The sequence below is a fragment of the Alternaria ethzedia genome (genome assembly GCF_023757985.1).
Source record: "Alternaria ethzedia strain BMP 0044 chromosome Unknown scaffold_51, whole genome shotgun sequence".
Taxonomy (NCBI): Eukaryota; Fungi; Ascomycota; class Dothideomycetes; order Pleosporales; family Pleosporaceae; genus Alternaria; species Alternaria ethzedia.
In genome coordinates, this window is record NW_026056244.1 from 113,321 (window position 1) to 126,398 (window position 13,078).

General features: G+C 53.1%; 3 protein-coding genes across 3 annotated transcripts; 2 read left to right on the forward strand and 1 right to left on the reverse strand.

Moving 5' to 3' along the window:
* Window positions 1-1,749: 1,749 nt before the first annotated feature.
* Window positions 1,750-6,956, reverse strand: J4E87_010574 (uncharacterized protein; the record flags this gene model as incomplete). The annotated part of the gene is made up of 7 exons (XM_049382146.1): window positions 1,750-2,162; window positions 2,215-3,132; window positions 3,194-3,231; window positions 3,286-3,315; window positions 3,550-3,814; window positions 3,922-6,610; window positions 6,678-6,956. 7 exons carry the CDS (start codon window positions 6,954-6,956, stop codon window positions 1,750-1,752), a joined length of 4,632 nt encoding a protein of 1,543 aa, XP_049228133.1.
* A 2,275-nt stretch (window positions 6,957-9,231) lies between these two features.
* J4E87_010575 (uncharacterized protein) lies at window positions 9,232-11,292 on the forward strand (the record flags this gene model as incomplete). Its single annotated transcript, XM_049382147.1, has 1 exon — window positions 9,232-11,292. The coding sequence occupies one exon, from the start codon at window positions 9,232-9,234 to the stop codon at window positions 11,290-11,292; it is 2,061 nt and encodes a 686-aa protein (XP_049228134.1).
* Window positions 11,293-11,621: 329 nt separating this feature from the next.
* Window positions 11,622-12,743, forward strand: J4E87_010576 (uncharacterized protein; the record flags this gene model as incomplete). The annotated part of the gene is made up of 3 exons (XM_049382148.1): window positions 11,622-11,627; window positions 11,693-12,385; window positions 12,435-12,743. 3 exons carry the CDS (start codon window positions 11,622-11,624, stop codon window positions 12,741-12,743), a joined length of 1,008 nt encoding a protein of 335 aa, XP_049228135.1.
* Window positions 12,744-13,078: the final 335 nt, after the last annotated feature.

The window sequence follows — 13,078 nt, forward strand, 5'->3', positions numbered from 1 at the left end:
GCTCAAGCAGCCAAAGGGTCTTCGACTACCGATTCCTACGTCCACTTGAGCGCCACGGCCAGACTGTTCTAGTCGATGTACAAAGGAATCCTTCACAGATCCCGTTACGATGTCGCTCAGGCCCGCACCGCTCATCCGCTTACCAGGCTGTTGGCGTGAGATTGAGTTCCGTCTGACTCAGTATCTGATCGATCTGGCTGTAGTAACGCCCAGAACAAGTTAGACAAAACGTCCATCTCGCTACTCGCTTGCGCACTGGAACAATGCTGAAAAAGATTCCTGCACATCGCCGCGACATGCAACTCCCCTCCTGCTGTTCTACCCCCAATTTTCCACCACTGACCTACCTCACCGCCAGCAACCTGCCAGATCTAAACAAGCGAACCTCTAGCAGATCAAATCGTATCGACGTCCCCAAACCAGACCCAGACCCGGACCCAGACCCAGGCTTCCTTCTCTGACTCCCGAGCGCCACACCGCCCTCGCACTAGCAAAAGCGGAGATAACGTGTCACCCCGTTGCACAACGTAGTTCTAATACGGCAACGGGCCGCTGGGCTAAACTAAACGCACACTATCTGCATGCAAGTCTACACCCGTTGCATGCACAACCCACGTCCAGCTTCCGTTTCCGCACCGTCTACCCAGTAGCATGCACCAATCTTCCTTCTCATTACCCTCCGGCATATATGCGCCACCCGCAAGAAGCGGAAGGTGGTGAACCGCGTTTAGTCGGCCACGGCTGTTGTGTCACGCATGCTTACCTTGCAACTTGGGTTTTCCCTCCTGTCTCTCGTGTAAGCAGGGGGTAAACAGTGGGCGGGTGGATATCGCTTCGAGCCCGTTCTTCGCGTCGAGTTACGAGATTAGATATTAGATGGATGGCCGTGCAGAAGCTGTCAATGCGTGACGCCGGAAAGTAGTTTCGTATCGAAGGCGCAGGGGTAGCGGGACTGGAGCCGGGCTGGATGCGTGGGCGTCTGGAACGTGGAGTGCTGATGCTGCAGCGCTTTCACCGCTAGGTCGAGGTACACAGCGACGATGAGGGTGTAAGGGTTGGGTTTGGGTGTGGGTGGTGAAACGTTTGCTTCCGAATGTCGAACGTCAGACTGCTGATACTGGATGGTTATCGACACAAAGACGTGGATATGATGCAAGCTGGAAACCCGGTGTACGGGTTCAGCAAGTGATGATCATATGGTGCTGATCGCCGAGGTTAGAGAGCGGTTACTGTAGCCGCGTCCAACGGGTTTTGCTTCTGCCTACTCCTTGAGAGTAGGCTTGGTGGAATGGCGCTGCAATATATAGATCGCGATACATTCTGGACTACTTACATCACATGTTCACTTCGCTGTTCCTGGATGGAGTGATGGAGTGCCTTATGTGTCTGTGAATGTCCTTGAGGATTCATGTCCACTGAAAATCACCACATGGATGACCATACCTTGTCACTGCTAATCTGTCATGTTCGCACGAGAGCAGGAAAGTCAGAAACAGATGCACGTTAGACTCAGTATTAAAATTGTATACACGTTTCAGCTCAAACTCCGTCGCCCACCTGCGACTTAATCACTCATCTACTTTTCTCCACTCCCTCCATCACTGCTCAAAGTTTTCCGCTCACCACAACGCCTCGCCATGCTATGAAAACGGTACAACTCCAACGTATCTATTCTGCGAACGATTCTAGAGAAACTGATGCGTCAACGTTCTCCCCACACCTCTTCTATCTTCATCAGTCACTTCCTCCTCACGACTGACTCATATCCAAGGCATTTAACAGCCCCGCCTCCTTAACCAACTCATAAAACAAGCCCTTCCGTCTGACCAACTCCGCCGGACTATCAAACTCCTTAACCTCGCCCTTGTCCAGCACGATAATCCTGTCTGAGTCCAAAATGGTGTTGATGCGATGCGCGATAGTGATGATTGTGCGGTTGTTGAACATGCTGGTGCGGAGCGTGGTTTGGAGCATGGCGTCTGTCTCGACGTCGACGGCGGCAGTTGCCTCGTCGAGGACGAGGATGTTGGAGGGAGTGAGGAGGGCGCGGGCGAGAGAGACGAGCTGGCGTTGACCGGAGGAGAGGTTGGAGCCGCCTTCGTTGATGGTCGCGTCGAGTTTGCCGGGCATGGAGGAGATGTGGTCTTTGAGGCGGGCGTGGTCTGTGGCAATGATTAGTTACAAGTCGAGTGGGATGGTTTGGGGCAAACTTACCTAGTACACTCCAGAGCTCGGTGTCGTCGTGAACATGGCCTGGATCGAGGTTGTCGCGCACGGTACCTTCAAAGAGCGCTGCATCTTGTGGGATGATGGCCAAGCGCCTGCGGAGATCGAGAAGACCGATAGTGCTGGTGTTGAGGTTGTCGATGCTTACATTACCCTCCGCAGGTTCGATGATGCGGAAAAGCGCAAGGGTGAGTGAACTCTTGCCAGCGCCTGTTCGCCCAACGACACCAATCTTCTCCTTTGGCTTGATGGAGAGGTTGACGTTCTTCAGCACCAAGTCAAGACCAGGCCGATATCGGGTGCTGTAGTTGTCGAAAGTGACAGCGCCCTGGGACGGCCAGCTGATTGGCGGCCTGTTCTTAGAGATGATCTCAGGTGCCTCGCTGGGTAGCGCGGCATACTCAAGCACACGTTCCACAGAAACGATGTTGGTCTCCACTTCAACAGTCTGGCGAACGATCCAGTTGAGACTTTGAGTGATCTGAAGCGCATACGACATGGCCAGACCCACCGTACCAGCCGATAAGCCGCTGTGGCTAGCGACGGACACGATGGCGAGACCCGCAGCAGCCAAGATGATGACTGAGCCAAGGAACTCTAGGCGAACAGCCAGCCATCGGTTGGCGCTGATGGAAGGGTAGTATGCACGCAGATTGGCATCGACACGCCACTCATTCTCCATCTCGAAACGCTTCTGCTGGCTGTACGCGCGGATTGTGCTCATGCCGCTGAGGCTCTCCTGGAAATGGGCATAGATTGGGCTGCGGCTAACGCTGTCGAGGCGCTTGAGCTCCCGTGATGTGCGCAGGTAATATCGCTGGATGTAAAGGTAGAGTGCGCCGAGCGGCAGGATAAGCGCAACGAAAGCCGGGGTCGACCACGAAATGACGACAAGGGTGAAGCCAGCTGCATCGGTCAGTCAGTCAAGTGTTACACAAAACGGGTTGAGTGTGGGGTGGCTGCATACCTCGGGCGGAATTGACGAAGAGCATGTTGAACGTTCGGCTAGAGGCACATGTTAGAAAGCCACCGGCAGACGATTCAGAGAGATGAACTCACGCTAGAACTTCGTCGACTCGGTAGATGTCACTGTCGAATAAGTTAGCCAGTGTCGGTGAAGTAAATATATGGGTCCAGGGTCATGTTCGGCGAGGCAGTGGGCGACGGTTAGACTGGTTAAGATGACCTCCACCACCGCCTCTCCGCCTCCCCCACCCACTCGTGTTCGGCGAGGAAGTGGGCGAACAGGTCAAACGTGTTCGGCGAGGAGAGTGCATGAACAAGGTATCGGCAGACGTGGACCGGACCGCGGCAATGACTTACCTCGAAAATCGATTGAGTATGCGTCCTGCAGGTGTAGTCTCAAAGAAGCTCATTGGCGAGCGGAAGATGGCAAACGCCATCCGCTCGTGTAGCTTCCTGCTAGCTTCGATGGAGCAGAAAATCCAGAGGATCAACGTCTGCACCACGACCAGGGCAGCAGATCCCACGCCAAACGCAAAGTAGATGCCGATGTATTTCCCCACATGAGGGTTCCCGCCGTAATGCTGGTTGATCTCTGACCAATGCTTGAGCCACACGCTTGCGCCTGCATGATGTTAGCGTCAACCTCAAAAGACGAAAAAGTGACGAGCCAATAGCGTGCTACTCGAAGGCCAAGGACCACGTAGAAGCATTCAAGGCTGTGCGACTTACCGATTGATGATGTTTGAGCACCCAAAAGGAGCATCAGATAGATGGCGACAGCTGCAAGATTGCTTGTCTTTGCATATTCGCCGTAAACAGACCACTTGACCTTGCCTTGCTCAGAGAACTCCTTGGTCTGCTTGCTCTTGAGCCCACCGCCCTCTTCATCGTTCATCTTGCCACGAGGTCCCTTGAAACTGGCAGTGCTGGCTCGACGAAGGGTCTGGAAGCTCGACTTGCGGCCCGTACCGCCTCCGACCCTCAAAGGAGCGAGAGTTGCGCCACCCTCCTGGGCGGCCTCAGCTTCGGCTTGATCTTCCTCGTCGTCTTCGCCAGTGGGACTACCACCGTAGACTGTAGAATCTTCGTCGCTCATAATGCTGTCGGATGTGCGAGTGCTGTCGTCTTCTCCTTGATCCTCGTTCTGAGATGTCTTGATAAGCTGGGCGATTTCACCCTTCATGGCCATTAGTTGTCCGTAGCTGCCTCTCTCTAGGATCTTTCCTTCACGCAGTAGCAGGATCATGTCGGCTTCCATCAGAACGGGGATGGAGTTGGTTGCCAGAATCCTGGTCTTGCCCGCAAGTAAACCCTTGGGCCCGAGTACGTTGTCGATGAGATGACGTCCAACGTGCTGGTCAACAGCGGATAGACAGTCATCGAGAAGATAGATGTCTGCACGCGCATAAACCGCACGAGCGAGAGTAAGACGAGCCTTTTGACCACCTGAGAGTGAGATACCTCGTTCGCCAACCTCGGTCTGATCGCCATCGGGAAGGGAGCCAAAGTCGTCTCGTAGTGCACAGGCATTGACGGTCTTCTCGTAGAACTGAGGATCCCAACGATGACCAAATACGATGTTCTCGCGAACGGAAGCGTTCATGACCCAAGCTGACTGTGGAACATACGCAGTTTTTCCGCGTAGAACGACCTCTCCATGTATCTTCCACAGATCACCGAGAACTGCTTGAAGAAGCGATGATTTGCCTGCACCAACGCGACCAACAATGCATGCGAGATCTCCCTTGTGCGCAGTGAAGTTGATGTCATGGAGAGCACGGCGCTCAGCGTTCTTGTCCCAAGTGAAGCTAGCATCGCGGATGCGCACCGACTCGTCGCCATTCTCAGTCACAGCGTCTTCGCGAATAACGGCATCCTCCTGCAACTCATCGGCAGTCAGGTAGCCAGTAATACGGCCGACAGCTACACTAGCCTCAACAATGGCGGTGATGACCATTGGGAGGATGGCAAGTGGGAAAGTGAGGAGGTTGAAGAGCGTAAGAGCAGGGAAGACAATGTCAGTTGTCAGAGCACGGTTCTGCGTCCATACGAAGACGCCAAAAGTTGAGCACGACACCAAGAACGGAGTTGTAGACCATGTGAACGTGGAGAACGCCTGGGTCGCACCAATCTTGCGCAAGGTCTTGAGTTCCTGATCGTTTCGGATGGTGTTCAGGCGGTTGGCAAAGGCAGTCGTCCAAGCGTAGAGCTTGATCGACTTCATGTTGTTGAGAATCTCAGAAATCAGTTTGGTACGCGAATCCTTGTTCTTCATCTGCTCCTTCTGCAGAGTCTTCATCCACCGTGCAATCACACCGTTGATAGGAATCATGACGAACATGGCGGCAACACCTGCGAAACAACTGACACCAAGCAATTGATACAACGATAGCATGCACAAGATGATTTGGAAGGGAGCAGACCACAGTTGTTGCCCGTATTGCGCAAGATCCTGGAGACGCTGTGTATCCACGGCCATGTAGTTGACGATATCACCAGTTGACTTGGACGCGCGACCCTCGTTGGATAGACGGGTGGACTTGGAGTAGATGGCAGCCGTGAGCGAAGACTTGATGCGCATGCCGGTTTCGAAGGAGCGCTGGAAGTATTGGTGGAGGCAAGCAGTCTGGGAAACGGATACGGCGAACATGGCAAGCGCGATAGCTGCACCACGGATGAGAGGCTGGGGCTCTCCGGGGTAGTTGGCGCGGTACGAATCGACGAAGGTGATCAGAAGTCTCAACAGCTGGGGCTGAGCGAAGTTCAGAACGTCGCTTATGGTCTTGATGGCAGCGCCGCGGAAGTAGGGACCGCCGAATGAGCGGAACATGGCCAGCCACAACGAAGGGCGCTTCTTCTCCATCTCGTATTTCCACGCATCCTCAAAAGTCTGCGAGGTGTGTCGGGTCGTGTCGCGCTTTCGCAGGTTCCACAGGCTGTCCTGAGTGAGGAAAGTCTTGTATCCTTGCTTCATCATGGGTGTCATCCAGCCAAAGGTCAAGACAGAGAAGACGTCCGCGTATTCGTATGGACATTCATCGTCGTCTCCAAGCATGTCGTAGTCGCTCATACGCTTCGGGACCAGCCATTCCAGTACGAATGAGAGCCCAGCCAATCCAACACTAGCGCAGAAGACTGCAAAGTATGCCACATGTTCGTGATGTACCTGCTGGGAGACGAGGGAGCGGAGCTTGACGGCATATGCGATGAGCAGGAAGAGCCAGTAGAAGAGGACCACGCCGTTGGCATTTCGCGACCGCCAGTGTTCGATGTACTGGATGTGGAATATGAAGCCGAGAGAGACGACGGTGATTATGGATGTCCAGAAACGGAAGTCGCCGGCCCATACGTCTTTGTAGTATTCGATCTGGAGGGCTGCCTGGACTGCTGTGGTGGCGATGAGGGCGCCGAGTGACGTCTGGTGGCGCAAATTGTTAGCATCTATTCAATCTAATACCTAGATGAGCCCATAGTCTCGAACGTACCAGCTTCGCGTAAAAGTGCCAATTGCGCTTCACAGGCTGCGGTGGGCATTTCCTGTAGAGATACCACAACGCGCCTACTCCTCCCACAATCCCAAACGCCGCGACGACCGCTATCCACACGTCCAAGAAGCACGGAGTGAAGTCATATCGTATGGGGCTGATTGGGCCCCAACCCTCGCTATTACCGCATAATGGCTGGCGGTGGTGCTTCGAGGCCGTCAGATAGCCGTGCGCAAGCGGTATGCTGGGGAGGAAGGGCGTCTGTTGTTGGCCCTGCATCGATCGGATGGTGCTTGTGATTGCCGGGGCTCTGATTATCGCAGAGTCTGGGCAGATCAGGACGTCGAAGGCGGCGAGAAGGTGTCTAGGCGGTTGCGACGCGAGGGCACTTTTGACATGAGAGCTCGGGCCGTCGGTATGATATAATCATTGCTGCTTACTAGCCCTACTCCCGATAACGCCGCGAGCTACCCAACCGACTAACCTCCAGTATGTGGTAATAGACTATGCCACGATACCGATGACCCGACTAAGCGCAGCGTAGTCGAGCCTACACCAGAGCACAGCATAAAGGCTGTGTGGCTGCCTCGTGGACCATGGGCGCATGCGACACTGCCGAAAACGTCGCGAACCGATGGGCCGGTCTTTGTCCGATCACCATCCCGGCGAACAGGTTCGCAGCTGCCTCCCAAGATCAGTACACCAGATCACGTGCGCGACCATCTCGAATTGCGCGCAACATCAATCCATCATCGCATCGATCTTTGATGTTCACTGTCGGTCATAGAGAACAGGTGTAGTACTGGCGGTGTAAGGTGGGAAAAAGAAAGGTGGCGGGACGCGTGCTGCCTCCCTAGATACCCAACGGCCTCCCGATGTCTGCTTCGCAACCACTTTATCACCAACATACCAAGAGGACCTTGAATTCAAGAGATGGAGATGTTGAAGAACTATGGTCAGCGTATAAGGCTTCCGCCAACGTACGAATTAAACGCTCCACGCACTGCGCCCACTCCACCCGAACCAGTAGACCAGGTACCGCCATCTACAAGTCTCGAAGCCAACAGTCGTCTACAACATATCGCAGTCCTATAATCTAGCAGCTAGTAGCAGCAACGAATAAAGAAGCGTGCAGATGGCACCGCTGACATGTCCAGTTCAGTTCCTTGGTTCCGCCGACAAAGGCCCACTTAGCGACAACACATGCATGCGGCATGTCAAAATCAGCACCCACTAAACACCAAGGCCCCACGACCCACACCCCCGGCTTAGAACAAAATACCACGCTGGTAGCATCGTCTTCTGGTGTTCCTGTCTTGTTCTTTGGGTGGTAGACTGTCCGCTGGGTATATATGTCCCACCAACCATCCTTTCTTCCACATACGACCATAGGACAATGAAAATTAGGCTTCCCGCCCGCTCAGCCATATACAAGCATTGTACCGGCGGATTAGTAGTTAGGTGGGTGACCACTAGCGAATCCCCGCTGTTGTATGTTTTTTGCCATCCTTTTGCACTTTTTTGCACCCAGGTTCGATGACCAGAGGCACCCCGGAGACGACGAGCCTACTACCCAGCGGCACGGACCGACCTCTTGGATACTGCGAGCAGTCCCACGGGAACGACACTGGTCTGCAAATCCTCGCTGCCCTAAGCGGAGGTCCAATATGTTCTTCGAGCGTATGGAAGAATTCCCACTTTTAAGCGAACGTGACGCGTACCTTGCCTCGAGAGACGCAGACGATGGAAGCTCTGTTCAATCCAGGTATCCTGTGTGTACAGCGCTGCATCGAATGGCAAGCTTTTGGGAACTTGCGCTCTTCACAGTATGGTCTCTCGCGTTCCCAATTCGAAGTGTGGATCTTCGTTCCATTTTATTGTCTTCGACACCTCCGGATTAACCACGTCATCAAAGGCCCTGATTAACTCGTCACTCATGGCAGCAGTGACGAGAACACTCCGGAGACGCCTGCTAGCAGTGCATCGCAAGTTCGCGTGAGGTTTTTGAAACAGCGCGAACTCTAGGCACCCGCGGGTCCAGTCTAGAATGAGTAACACGGACCTTGTAGGGCTTCTCCTCTGCACTCGAGACTTGGGGTGCAACCCCAAAGTGGAAAGAAAGAGATTTTTGTGTGGCGACTCTCACCGTTTCCAGCTCAATGAAGGCGTCTTGCGCACTTGGCGTAGACTCTTCGCTCCTTATATAAGCCCTCTTTCTCTCTCGTGTTGTAAGTCCAGCTGATAACGTACAGTCAAAAGCGTTTCCGCCTTGCCAGAAACCTGTCGCACATACCAATACTAAGCCTCACTGTTCGCTATTACCCTTACACCTCTTCCCGGAAGTCATCAGGAATTCTCTTCAACGGTCATCAAGCCCGTAAGCTTTCTTCTGAACTCGTACCCTCCGGCCCATCCTTGACGGCGAAACTACAACGTCATTGCTACTGGCGATATCCTATCTCGAAACCCAAACCAGACGGCCCTCCAACGAGTTTCTGCAGATTACAGCAAAGCAAAATCGCCCGCATCACTGCGCATACGCATTCCAGCCTCGATGTCTCCTTCCAACACTCCAGGACGACTTCGAGAGATAGCCAGCAGTTCTGGCTCCGAGCCAGTCAGACCACGACGTCGGCAGCCTCTGCATGCAACCAGCTCCAACTACAACAAACGTCAGAATGGAAATTTCCACAATCGCCACTCTGATTGCCAACCGGGCGCCGGCGATGTGTCTCTCGATCACCTCATATATCCCGACGAGGACGTGGGCTATGGACCAGTTCTTCGTTCGCATCGCACAGCTCACCAAGCTCGAGAAGACACTTCTTTCAAACTAAAGGACCGAAACTCGCAATCGGATGAGGAATTTACACCTTTGTCCAAGGAATCATCTCTACCTGACGTTAACCCCGTCGATCACTTCGAGACTATCTCTGCAGGTCCCGATGCACTCGTTGCACTCCGAAAGCACATCTCAGCCGCTCTCCTTGCGAGGCTTCCCGATTTGAGCGACATGGATTTCTCAAGACATAGCAAGCCATCGTCTATAGCAAATCTGCGCTTGGTACTTGGAACCTACACTGACAGATCCATAAAGAAGTGGGGCAACCCTGTGTATGCGTACCTCGGTCCGAATGCGAATTCCTCAATCGGTCCCAAGTTCATTATGGAGGTCGATGAAAGACACGGATATGGAGGACATGACGTTGTGGAAGTTACATGGTATGAGGCCATATTTGAGCAGAGGGTCGCAACCAAACTCCCCTTCAAACAAGCTGCAACAAAAGACGAACTGTATGCCGTGGTCAAGTACTACTACCTGTTGGCAGTGGAGGCAGGAGTGGAGAACTTTCACCATAACTTCATCCCATTGAACAGGTCCTTCGTCCAGCACCTGACCAGCTTATGCCTACATTATGTACCAGATCTTCGGACACCGACGCATTCCACAGAGGGATATACATACCATGAGGAGCCACCTCCACGATATCCCACGAAGTTTGATCGACGGCGTCCTCCAGGTTATGAGAAAGAGCGGGGTGTAGCAAAGGTCCATCAATTTCCGCAAGTCAGCATCGACGCATCCGAGTTTGACCCAGGCAGGAGCGACAATAGCAATGCAGACGGCGAGTCTGCCAATCTGCAACGGTCAAGATATGAGAAGCAAGCTTCTCGAATGCCAGGCTTCGCCGCCGAGCCATCTTCGCATATCTCATCTCAACGACGGCGTAAACCTATCACTGCCTTCTTAAGCAACTATCGATCAGCCCTACCACGTACCCTCAACCGAACCGAAGAAGCTTTAGTTCGCGGCTCGACTTCTCCGCGCAATGCCGTCTCTTCGTGGTTGAAAACAATGGCTGAAGAGCTAAACCTGCATCCAGATGCTCTACCTACCAAGGCGCGATCAGGAAAAAGTTGGGAGCTGAAGACCAACCAATCCATGTCGGATGAAATCGACTGGCCGCTGCTAGGATCGTCACCGCAAAGCTCGGTGTCCTCTGGTTACAAAGACATGGACCATTTCTCGAACCGCGACCAGAGCAGCTTGTTGAGTGGTACAGACAACTCCGTCTACTCGTTCCCGGATCAACACGCCTCGAAGCCCGATGACGAGTGCGCGAGCTTGACGCACCTCGCGATGACAGAGCCACTCCCCGATAAACATCGGCATGATGTAGAGTGGAGAGCGTTCCGTACTGCGACTGCTTCTCTTCCGGGAGTAGGTAGAGATCGTCGTGAGCGCCGCACATCGCGGAAAGCAGAGCGGTCTCGCAACCCGATCGCCAACCTCCGCTCCAGCTCGTCTTTCGATCGGGTCGTGTCGCCTTCCTTGCTTCAGCGTCAAAAGAAGGTCATTGATAGTCGCGTCGAAAAGACACTGCATGACATCGAGGATCACTACATTCGACTGAAGAAACTACGACAGCATCAAACCAGTATCAAGGCGGAGATGGTAGAAGCGAAGCGCCGTGAAGAGAAGGAGAACCGTCTTGAAGACGAGGAGATGGTGCGCTGGGAGGGCGGGGTGGCTGGTGCTGACGATAGTAACAAGGTGAGATCTGAGAAATGGTCGAAGAGGCAAGAGTATCCATACGGGAAGAGAGGCTATTAGGTCGATATGACGGAAGAAGGGCTGAGGTCAAGATGGCAGATGGTATTGAATGTCGCGCGAGAATGGGTGACACGGTCATGATCTTTTCACTTCCCGGACGTCAGTGTGTTTGTTGTGATATGGAGACTGTAGCGACGGAGCAGCAGGGATACAAACACTTTCATGATAGCCATGCGAGAAATAGTAGCTTGACGCGCGCTCCTACTCCTTTTGCTCAACTCAGCGCGTCCACGTCAAGCGTTTGCTGTCTAGGTAGACTCTGGTAGGGTCCAAGCTCCATGTAAACATAGCGCGCAATCTAGACTAATCTAGTCAGCCCTTGTTGCAGCATGAATGTACTCGCACACACAAACTACTCAATAGACGCGTTTGTTGCAGTCTCCTAACACTACTTAATCAGATCAATTCAGCAGGGAGAGGTGGAACGTACCTAGGTATAATCATCCACTTCCAAGACATGACTGTAGCCAACGACAACCTAGCCGAAATCAAAGCGAATCTGGGCGCTCTGCTCGATAACGCGCCCTACGACGAGGTAATCAAGTCTCCACAGACCTATGACCCTAGCGCCATCTCCTTCAAAATACACTTCGGTCATATCATCGACGAGCAAAGCAAGACGCAGCAAGAAGTTTGGGTACTTCTCTATCCACCCATCAACGAAAAACGACATGCTGGAGTTCAGTTTCACTCATCTCATCCCGATACGGGGGCTTTGGTCACGTATGACGAGAGCAACATCAGCACTACGGTCTCCGCACTCGCCAAAGCGTTCCGCAACCCCAAGAAAGCGACGAAGGGCAAACACGCGGCGTTGGCGAAGTACTATTTTCTGATGGCTCTCGCTGCGGAGGAGACAGAGACAGGACGCGCCAGTGAGCTGAAGATACCTATACCGATAAATCAGACGCTTTCGGAAAACTTGAAAGTCGTTTGCCGCGAGTTCAAGGAGGAAGCAGAAGGACTACAGTCAGACACACTCGAGGACGGTGATAGTAGCGATCTCAGCGATGCACCAGAGGACCTTCTTAAGCCTACTCAGCAGCCAGTAGAGTCGGTCTCAATAGTCACTCCGAATCCTTCTCATATCCCCGTAAGCAGGCTAAAATACCTTGAACTTGTACTAGTGCTAACTTCTCTAGGCTTCGAATTCCCAGCGGGTTGATGCTCTCCGCGCGGCTATCGACGAGGAAATCCAGCTCCAGAGTTCCAACAACGATCTAGTAAACGAGAAAACTGAGTTAGAGGCTGCGCGCCAAGAGATCGCAGGAAAACTTCAGCAGGTGGAAGAAGCACTTCAACGGACGGAGCAGCAGCTCCGGGCCAATGACGAAGAAAGGGCATCGATCAAGATTCGCCGGGGACAGGTATTGAAAGGGATGAGTGCTGCGGACGCGTTTGAGGCAGGTAGATCGATGGAGCGTGAAGTGAAGCGTCGGAAGCTCGATTGATGTCCCAGAATGAAGGACTCGTCATCCTGTTTTGTCAGCGATACGCTTGAATACCTGGGGAGCATAGCCTACCCAGAAGGCTACGTAGCGCTTTACTTGTGTAATTGTAACGTACAATGTATGGTATCCTTGTAAGATACCAATTCATCCATGGTCAAAAGATAGACACAAAAGATATTCCTGGTTGCAACGTTGACCCATTTGATAGCAGAAGAATGATTCGGCGGTAGTGAATGGTTCAGAAGCGACTAATACGCTCTTGTGACTAGCGTATCCCTCCGAGTATATGACCGCTTCTCTTGAACACTGCAGTAGGCGCTCCTTCCGCTTTTGCA